Source organism: Penaeus vannamei, chromosome 15, assembly GCF_042767895.1.
Source record: "Penaeus vannamei isolate JL-2024 chromosome 15, ASM4276789v1, whole genome shotgun sequence".
In the NCBI taxonomy this organism is placed as follows: Eukaryota; Metazoa; Arthropoda; class Malacostraca; order Decapoda; family Penaeidae; genus Penaeus; species Penaeus vannamei.
Window position 1 is genome coordinate 2,843,140 of NC_091563.1, and position 9,881 is coordinate 2,853,020.

Below are 9,881 nucleotides of genomic sequence, written 5' to 3' on the forward strand. Positions count from 1 at the left end.
TTCCTTTAGCCTCGTGTTCTACCTCATTACCCCTTCTTCCCGCTTCGCCCCTCCCTCGCCAAAGTGGATATGCTTAATCCACTTACGGCGGATTTCAACACCTTAATCCACTGCTGAAGGTGAGGCGGACTTTACCATCTATTCCTGCTGCGCTTCTCTTACAACCCTTCTGCTGTGTCTTCTCTTACAACTCTTCTGCTGTGTCTCCTTCCGTCGTCGCGTTTCCCTGTCGTCTCTGTCGCTGTGTTGGGTCTGTGTCTCTGTCTGTTTTCGGTTTTTGTGTCTGTGTCTTCTCTTTCTCTTTCTGTCTCTGTCTGTTCCCTTTATCATTTTAGTGTCTGATTGTGTTTCTGTCTGTCTTTGCCTATCCCTGTCTATCTCTCTCTCTCTTTCTTTCTCTTTCTCTTTCTCTTTCTCTTTCTCTCGCTCTCTCTCTCTCGCTCTCTCTCTCTCGCTCTCTCTCTCTCGCTCTCTCTCTCTCGCTCTCTCTCTCTCGCTCTCTCTCTCTCGCTCTCTCTCTCTCGCTCTCTCTCTCTCGCTCTCTCTCTCTCGCTCTCTCTCTCTCGCTCTCTCTCGTTTTCGCTCCCTCTCTGTAGAATTAAATTGAGAATATGGTTCTATACCACGGTTGGAAAATGCCCCTTTTAAAAAGCAAATCCCTATAATGCAGGCAGAAGGTCTCGGAAATATCTATGTGCCACTGTACAACATAAAGGATTTTTCATATTTATTTCTGCATCACATTCACTATAAACACACACTATACCCAATAACGACATGAAATGCATCACCATAAGCCCTGCACAACCCTTGAATTCACAACCCGTTCACGGCCTATAGACGAGCAGCAGAATCAGCTGTTTTCGCCTCGGAATCAGCTGATCGAGAAACAGCTGATTGATGCGGCTGCTCTTTCACCCCGACACGAGCATCTCAACGTAAGCTTATATCGACAGTCTCTTTGAGAGTCAGGAGAGGCACGGTCTATGCTGAGCCACGTGGCACTGATGCCTCCGATGCACACGCAGCTTTCTTGGCATTGTAGTGGAAGGTTGAAGAGGATGGGGAGGGGGAGAGAGAGGGAGGGAAGGGAGGGAGAGCGGAGGGAATGGGAAAGAGGGTGAGAGAGCTGGTCGGGTTGGAGCTGAGGTGAGCGGGAGAGGAAAATCAATGTTATTCGTCTGTTATTCCAGATTTCTGTTCTGGAAAGTAGAGAAAGAAAAAAGAGAGAATGATGGAAAGGAGAGAGAGAGAAAGGGAGAAAGAGAGAGAGAGAGAGAGAGAGAGAGAGAGAGAGAGAGAGAGAGAGAGAGAGAGAGAGAGAGAGAGAGAGAGAGAGAGAGAGAGAGAGAAAGAGAAAGAGAAAGAGAAAGAGAAAGAGAAAGAGAGAGAGAGAGAGAGAGAGAGAGAGAGAGAGAGAGAGAGAGAGAGAGAGAGAGAGAGAGAGAAGAAGAGAAAGAAAGAGAAGCAGAAAAAGAGAAAGAAAAAGAGAAAGAGAAAAAACAGGAATCTAAAACACCCAAACAAACAAAACAAACAAAAAAAGAGAAAGAGATCAAGAAAAAAAACGAAAAAAAAGAAGAAATCTGGAGGAAGCGAAGGGAGCCAGGAGAGAGGGAGGACCGGGAGGGGGGAAAGGGGGGTGAGGGGGAAGGGGGGTGAGGGGGAAGGGGGGGGAGGGGGAGGGGCAGAACTGGCCACTGTCGCCCCGGTGGCTCTAACGGCTCTGGCGTTTTGTTCCGTAATCTTCGTCCCGGCTTCCTTCGGGCTAGGGGGTTGGGGGGGGGGGTGAGGGGTTGGGGGTTGGGGGGGAGGGTAGAGTGGGGGTTGAGTGGGGTGAGGGGTTAGGGGTAGGGGGTAGAGTGGGGGGAGATTGGGGGGGATTGGGGGAGGGTTGGGGGGTGAGGGGGGAGGGTAGAGTGAGAGGGAGATTGGGGGGGAAGGGGAGATGGGAAAGGAGTAATGGGGGGAGGGTAGACTGGGGGGGGGGTATTGGGGGGGGAGATTGGGAGGAGGGTAGAGTGGGGGGAATGGGGGAGGAAAGAGTGGGGGGAGGAGGAGTAGAGAGGGGGAAATTGGGGGAGGGAGATGGGGGAAGGGAGTAGTAGGGGAGAGAGGGGTAGGGAGAGGAAGGGAAAGGGGAGCAGAAGGGATGGGGGAGGGGGGGAGGTGGGAAAGAAGTAGAGGTGGAGGGACTGGAAAGGAAAAAAGGAGTAGAGGAGGGGAGATAGGAGAATGAGAAAGAGAAGTGGGGGGAAGGTAGGGGGAGACAAAGACCTTAGGTGTTGAGAAGAGAATTAAAGGAAAGGGAGAAGAGGATGAAAGTTGGGGGTAGAGGATAGGAGAGGAGGGAGTGGGGGGGAGGATAGCGGTATGGGGGGGAGAGTGTAAGTAAAAAGACCTGGGGGAAGAAGGAGGGAGGGAGGGAGAGGGGGAGAATAGGAATGAATAGAGGGAACTGGAATGAGTGGGAATAGGCAGGAGGCGAGAGGAGGTGGAGAACGGAAGAGAAATAGGGGAAGGAAGAAGGGGGAAGGGAAGAGGGCGATACGTTGAGGGACTTTTAAAGGAGGGAGAAAAGGAGGGAGAGGAAGGAAGAGGAAGGAAGAGAAGGAGGAGAAGAAGAGAAAGAGGGGAGTGGGAAGGAAAGGAAGGAGGAGGAGAGGAGAAGAAGAGGAGAGGAGAAGAAGAGGAGGAATGGAAGGAGGAAAAGAAGAGAAAAGAGGGAAGAAGAGGAGGAGAGGAGAAGAAGAGAAAGAGAGGAGAAATGAAAAAGGGGTGGAGGGTAGGAGAGAGCCAGGGACTGGAAGAAAAAAAAGAATAAAGCATAGGAGGGGAAGAGAGAAGGAGAAAGAGTTGAGAATATCAAGTGATTACCCCAAAGCTTTTGTCTTCCCTTTAATACTTTTAATGACATCGCATTCCCCGTGCGGCGCTCTCGCTCTCTCTCTCTCTCTCGCTCTCTCGCTCTCTCTCGCTCTCTCTCGCTCTCTCTCGCTCTCTCTCGCTCTCTCTCGCTCTCTCTCGCTCTCTCTCGCTCTCTCTCGCTCTCTCTCGCTCTCTCTCGCTCTCTCTCGCTCTCTCTCGCTCTCTCTCGCTCTCTCTCTCGCTCTCTCTCGCTCTCTCTCGCTCTCTCTCGCTCTCTCTCGCTCTCTCTCCCTCTCTCTCTCTCTCTCTCGCTCTCGCTCTCGCTCTCTCTCTCTCTCGCTCTCTCTCCCTCTCTCTCCCTGTCCCTCTCTCTCGCTCTCTCACTCCCGCTCTCTCACTCCCTCTCTCTCACTCCCTCTCTCTCACTCCCTCTCTCTCACTCCCTCACTCTCACTCCCTCACTCTCACTCCCTCACTCTCACTCCCCCTTTCTCATTCCCCCTCTCTCATTCCCCCTCTCTCTCTCTCCCTCCCCCCCACCCTCCCTCCCTCCCTCACTCCTTCTGTATCCTTTAACACTGTCCAAACTTTACGGCCCAGATACGTTAGATATGCCAGTCCTACTTTCAGAACACAAGTGGATCTAAATCAGGGTCGGTACACACACATACAGACACGTGTGCACACTTACACGAGCCTAGACGCGACTTACATACATACGCGTGTAAGTAAAGACATGCACAGGGATACTCGAATGCGCACAGACGGAGATACAGACACGAGGATCTATGTGGTTTTGCAATACACTTCCTCGTGTATACATGGGTGTGCACACAGATACACATATACAGACACATGTGCATAAATATACACATACAGATTCTCACACATATACAAATAAACACATGGATAAGCAAACATAGAGAGAGAGGGAAGGAGAGAGAGGGAGAGGGAGAGGGAGAGGGAGAGGGAGAGAGAGAGAGAGAGAGAGAGAGAGAGAGGGAGAGGGAGAGGGAGAGGGAGAGGGAGAGGGAGAGGGAGAGGGAGAGGGAGAGAGAGGGAGGGAGAGGGAGAGGGAGGGAGAGGGAGAGAGAGAGAGAGAGAGAGAGAGAGAGAGAGAGAGAGAGAGAGAGAGAGAGAGAGAGAGAGAGAGAGAGAGAGAGAGAAAGAAAAGGAGAAAAAGACAAAAAGACAAAAAAGACAAAAAGAGAAAGAGCAAGCAAGAGAAAAAGAGAAAGAGAGAGAAAGAACCTATCTCCCGCGCACACACCGAGTAACACCTCTCTCTCTCTCCCTCCTCCTCCTTCCTCCTTCCTCCTCTTCCTTCTCCGGGCTTTCTTCCTTTAAGGCTGTCTCGCCGGGTTGTACATGCAAGTGCGAGGATTCGTATTAAGGCTTGGTAAAAAAAAGAAAAAAAAAGAAAAAAAAAATGGAATAGGGGAGGGGGGAGAGGTGGAGGAGGAGGAGGAGGAGGAGGAGGAGGAGAAGGAGGAGGAGGAGGAGGAGGAGGAGGAGGAGAAGGAGGAGGAGGGGGGGATGGGGAGGGAGGGAGGGAATGGGGGGTGGAGGAGGAGGAGGATGTGAGGGAGAGGAGGGAGGAAGAGAAGGAGGAGGATGTGAGGGAGAGGAGGGGGAAGAGAAGGAGGAGGATAGTGAGGGAAGAGGGTAGAGGAAGGGAGGGAGTGGTGAGGAAAGGGGGTGGAGGAGGTGTTGGAGTGGTGGGGGAGGAAGTGGGAGAATCGGATAGTGTTGGAGGAGATGCTCCACTGGTCGGGTTACAACCCACACCTTTTTACCCCCCCCCTTCCCCTACACAGACATACAAACACCCTACCATCTAATCCCTATAAACACAGAATACAAACACACATATGCAGCACAAGCACACACACACACACACAATCCGTACACACACACACATACACAACTACACACATGTATAACCCTTAAACACACACCTACACACACACACACCTACACACCTACACACACCCACACACACCTACACCCACTCCTACATCCACCCAACCCCCACACACCCCTCCCCCTCCGCCTCCCCCACACCCTCCCGCTCCCTAACATGTCCCGAACAAGTCAAGTCGATTCAAAAACCCTTTCACTGGCGGGCCATCTCACAGGCGTTTCACTGTCGTCTCCCTTTTCCCTTCATTCCCCGAGGCTGTAGGGGCAGGGGGAGCGGCTGGGGGAGGAGGGGGGGATGGGGAGGAGGTGGGAGGGGGATAGAAGTTAAAGGAAAGGGAGGGAGGGGAGAGGGAGAGAGAGAGAGAGGGGAGGGGAGGGGAGGGGGCGAGAGTACATAGTACTACACGATGGGTCTTTTCTTCCGTGTCTCTCTCTCTCTCTCTCTCTCTCCTCCCTTTTCTTTGGCGTTTCTCTCTCTTTATTCTTTACGTATCATCTCTTTCTCTATTTCTATTTTGGTATCTTTCTATCTGTTTCTCTTCCCACTTTTTCCCCCTATTCTTGTATCTTTCACTATCTCCCTTCACTCTCTCTTTTCCCTCTTCTCTGGTTTTGATATTTCTCTTAATTAATGTTTTTATTTAGCTGTCTGTCTATCGCCTGTCTGTTTGTCTTTTTCTTTCTCTCTTTTATCCTCTCTTTCCTTCTCGTTTTGTCTTTCTATATATATGCATACACATGTACTTATATGTATATCTATGTTTATATGTATATGTATATATACGTTCTTTCTCAGTTTCTGTTCATGTTTCTCTTCCTCCTTCTGCTCTTCCCCTTTCCCCTTCTCTTCCTCTTCCCTCTTTCTATCCACTCTTTACCCTTCCTCCTCCTCTTCGCACACCGCTCGCACCTCCGCCCGAAACATATTCATATATTAAGACTTTATCTTTAAGTCCTTATCTCCCCCTGCTCCCCCCCCCCTCTCTCTATTCCCTCTTCTCCCTCGCTCTTTTCTACGCTCTTACACCCTTCCCCTCTCCCTGCCCCCCCCCTCTCTCTCTCTTTTCCCTCCTCTCCCCTTCTCCCTTACACCCTTCCCCTCCCCCTTTCTTACTTTATTACCCCTTTCTCTTTACTCCTCTTATTTATTTATTTATTTATTATTACCTCAGCTTTTTTTTACCTCATTGCCCTATTCTCCCTTTCCTAACTCTCCCTTCTTGCCTGAGTGCACCTCCCTATCCCATCTTAACCCTACCTATCTCTTGACATCCCCTAACACTCCTATTCCTCACTTCCTTTCTCCCCTTTTCCACTTCCCAATTCTCTCTCCCAACTTTCCTCTCCCCCTTCCCCCACCTCTCCCTCCCTCCTTCCCTTTCCCTTTCACCTCCCCCCTCCTACCCCTTTCACCTCCCATCCCCCTCCTTCTTCCCCTCCTTCCCTACTCCCCCCTCCTACCCCCTTCCCATCCTCCTTCCCCTTCCCCTCCCTCCTACCGCCCTCCTTCCATCCCATCCTCCTACCCCCCTCCTCCCTCCCTCCTACCCCCCTCCCCCTCCTACCCCATCCCCCTCCCTCCTCCTACCTCCTTCCCCCCCCTCCTCGGCTTTCTCCTTCTCCAACTATTACCTTCCTTTTGTAAAACCTCGCGCCCTCGGTTCTCCCGTCGCCTCGCATTCTCTAAGCCCGTGTTTGATGTTTAAAATTGTACACACACACGCACACACGCACACGCACACACGCACACACACACACACATATACACACACACACATGCATGCACACACACACACACACACGCACACACACACACACGCACACATGCACACACACACACACACACACACACACACATATATATATATATGTAGGCTTTTATTTGGTTTTATTTGGCTCGCTCTTTTACTGTTGTTGCTGTTATTATTGATATTATTATCGTTATTATTGTCATTGCTGTTATTGTTGATTTGATTATCATTATTATCATTATTATTATCATTGTTATTATCATTATTACTTTTATTAATATTGTCAATATCATTATCATTATTCATTATTATCATCATAATTTTTCCTTATCTTTGTGCGTTTTGTATCTACATGTTACATATTCTATTTTTGTCTTTGTTCTTTACATGTTCCTTCTCTCTCTCTCTCTTTTTCTATGTCTTTCTCTCTCTTTTTCTCTTTCTCTCTCTCCTCCCCCCTCTCTTTCTCTCCCCCCCCCCCTCCCCTCTCTCTCACTCTCTTCCTCTCGCATCCCTCCCACTTCCACTCACATTCCCTCTCTCCCTCTCTTCCCCCCCTCTCTCTCTCTCTCTTCCCCCCCCCCTCCTATCTTCCCCCCCCCGCCCTCTCTCTCACTCTCTTCCTCTCGCATCCCTCCCACGTCCACTCACCTTCCCTCTCTCCCTCTCCCACCGCCATCGATAAAAATAACCCTTTCCCATTTTCCTGTCACCTCCGCGCAAATCACCTTCTACCAATAACGAGAAAGGAGTCTCATCTTTTCTAATTACACCTAAGGCTTAATTATAGCAAATTGGATTCCTATTCCGCTGTCGTCTTCCCAGTTAGCAAATAGGTGCCTGTTCATTACGGGGAATGCTTCTATTTTTGGTCCGTTTTGCAGGGCTGGTTTTAACTTTTTTTTTTTTTTTTTTTTTTTTTTTTTACTTTTTCTCTCTTTCTCTTTCGCGATGTCTATCTCTGTTTTTTGTCTTTATCTTTATATCTATTTCTGTTTTTTTTTTTTTTTACTTTTTCTCTCTTTCTCTTTCTCGATGTCTATCTCTGTTTTTGTGTTTATCTTTATATCTATTTCTGTTTTTTTTTTTTTTTTACTTTTTCTCTCTCTCTCTTTCTCTTTCTCGATGTCTATCTCTGTTTTTGCGTTTATCTTTATATCTTTTTTTTTCTTTTTTTTTTTTACTTTTCTCTCTTTCTCTTTCTCTTTCTCGATGTCTATCTATGTTTTTTTCTTTATCTTTATATCTATTTCTGTTTTTTTTACTTTTTCTCTCTTTCTCTTTCTCGATGTCTATCTCTGATTTTTTCTTTATCTTTATATCTATCTCTGTTTTTGTCTTTCTCTATCTTTATATCTATTTCTGTTTTTGTCTTTCTCTATCTTTATATCTATTTCTGTTTTTGTCTTTATCTTTATATCTATTTCTGTTTTTGTCTTTCTCTATCTTTATATCTATCTCTGTCTCTCTCTTTCTCGATGTCTATCTCTGTTTTTGTGCTTCCCTCTTTATATCTATTTCTGTTTTTGTCTTTCTCTATCTTTATATCTATCTCTGTCTCCATATCTCTATCTCAACCTCTACTTATTTATCTATTTTTATTTCTCTCTCTATCTGTCTCTCCATCTGTTTGTCTAAATGTCTTTCTATCTATCTATCTGTCTGTCTATTTATCTTTCTATTTCTTGTCTGTCTCCCTATCTAACGATATAAATGTCAATCTTTATTGTATGGCTATCTATCTATCTGTTTATCTATATATCTGTCTATCCATGTTTCCATGTATCAATATCAGTATAACTACATATACATATATACATACATACATACATTCACACACACACATTCACACACACACACACACACACACACACACACACACACACACACACACACACACACACACACACACACAAACACACAAACACACACAAACACACACAAACACACACACACAGACACACACAAACACAGACACACACAAACACAAACACACACAAACACACACAAACACACACACACACACACACACACACACAAACACACACACACGACACACAGACACCCACACAACCACACACACACACACACACACACACAAACACACACACACGCACACACACACAAACACACACACGCACAAACAAACACACACAAACACACAAACACACACACACACACACACATACACATACATTTATATATCACTGGACATACTGCTTACACAATATTCGATGTTGGAGATAAGACATGCATCCTTGAGCACTGAAAAATAATGATAATATAAAACTGCAGAACAGATACAACAGTTGCATTACAACGCCGCAGTGAACCGGTCAACAACACCACCACATCATACCACACCATACTATCACTACGCCATCACCAACACCACCACATCATACCACACTATACCATCACTACGCCACACCAACACCACCACATCATACCACACTATACCATCACTACGCCACACCAACACCACCACATCATACCACACCATACCATCACTACGCCACACCAACACCACCACATCATACCACACCATACCATCACTACGACATCACCACTACACCCTATACCTCCAGAATAGCAACACATCACTTCACATTTCCCGGCACACCTCATCACCACACCCACTCCCTCAACCTGCAACACCGCATCATCACACCACACCACACTGTACCCCACCACCGCCAAGCCTCCAACACTACACCAAACCACTTCTTCCTAACAACACCATCACCAACACCATCACCAACACCACCTCACCCCCTTCACCCTCCCTCCCCCAACACCATCACCAACGACATCCCCAACAACACCCCCTCCAACCCTCCCCTAACAATACCCCTCCAACATCCATCCCCAAAACCATCCCCAACACCAACACCCACCCTCCAACACCCCCCCTCCCCCACCACCACCATCCCCCACCACCACCACCTCCCCCTCCAACCCTCCCCCCTCCCCTCCCCCCAACACCATCCCCACCATCCCCCACCACCACCACCACCCCAGCGACACCACACCGGCCGCTGAAACGCGTTAAAGCTGATGCTGCGAGGGCGCCGCTGACAGAGGCCCGGGAATGAGTAATCAATTGAAAGACACCCTGCACGCGAGGGGGGCGAGGGGGGGAGGGGGGGTGACTGGTTGTGGGGGAGGGGGTTGGGGGGTTGTGGATGGGTGGGTTGGGGGATTGTGATGGAGGATGGGGTGTGTGGTTGGGGATGGGGGTTGTGGGTGGGTTGTGTGGTTGGGGTTGGGGATGGGGGGTTGGGAGGTTGTGTGGTTGAGGTTGTGAGATGGGGTGTGGAGGGTTGTGTGGTTGGGGTT

The 9,881-nt window shown here is 48.4% G+C and overlaps 1 protein-coding gene across 1 annotated transcript; it reads left to right on the forward strand.

Annotated features, from left to right (window-relative positions):
- Positions 1–782: 782 nt before the first annotated feature.
- On the forward strand, positions 783–9,637 carry LOC138864240 (uncharacterized). Its single transcript, XM_070130897.1, has 2 exons — positions 783–938; positions 8,843–9,637. Exons 1-2 carry the CDS (start codon positions 783–785, stop codon positions 9,635–9,637), a joined length of 951 nt encoding a protein of 316 aa, XP_069986998.1.
- The last annotated feature ends 244 nt before the right edge of the window (positions 9,638–9,881 follow it).

Coding starts and splice junctions, on each gene's coding strand:
- LOC138864240 (XM_070130897.1), top strand. CDS start 783: ATGCATCACCATAAGCCCTGCACAACCCTTGAATTCACAACCCGTTCA. Junction 939..8,842: donor CCCGACACGAGCATCTCAAC/GTAAGCTTATAT, acceptor ACTGCAGAACAG/ATACAACAGTTGCATTACAA.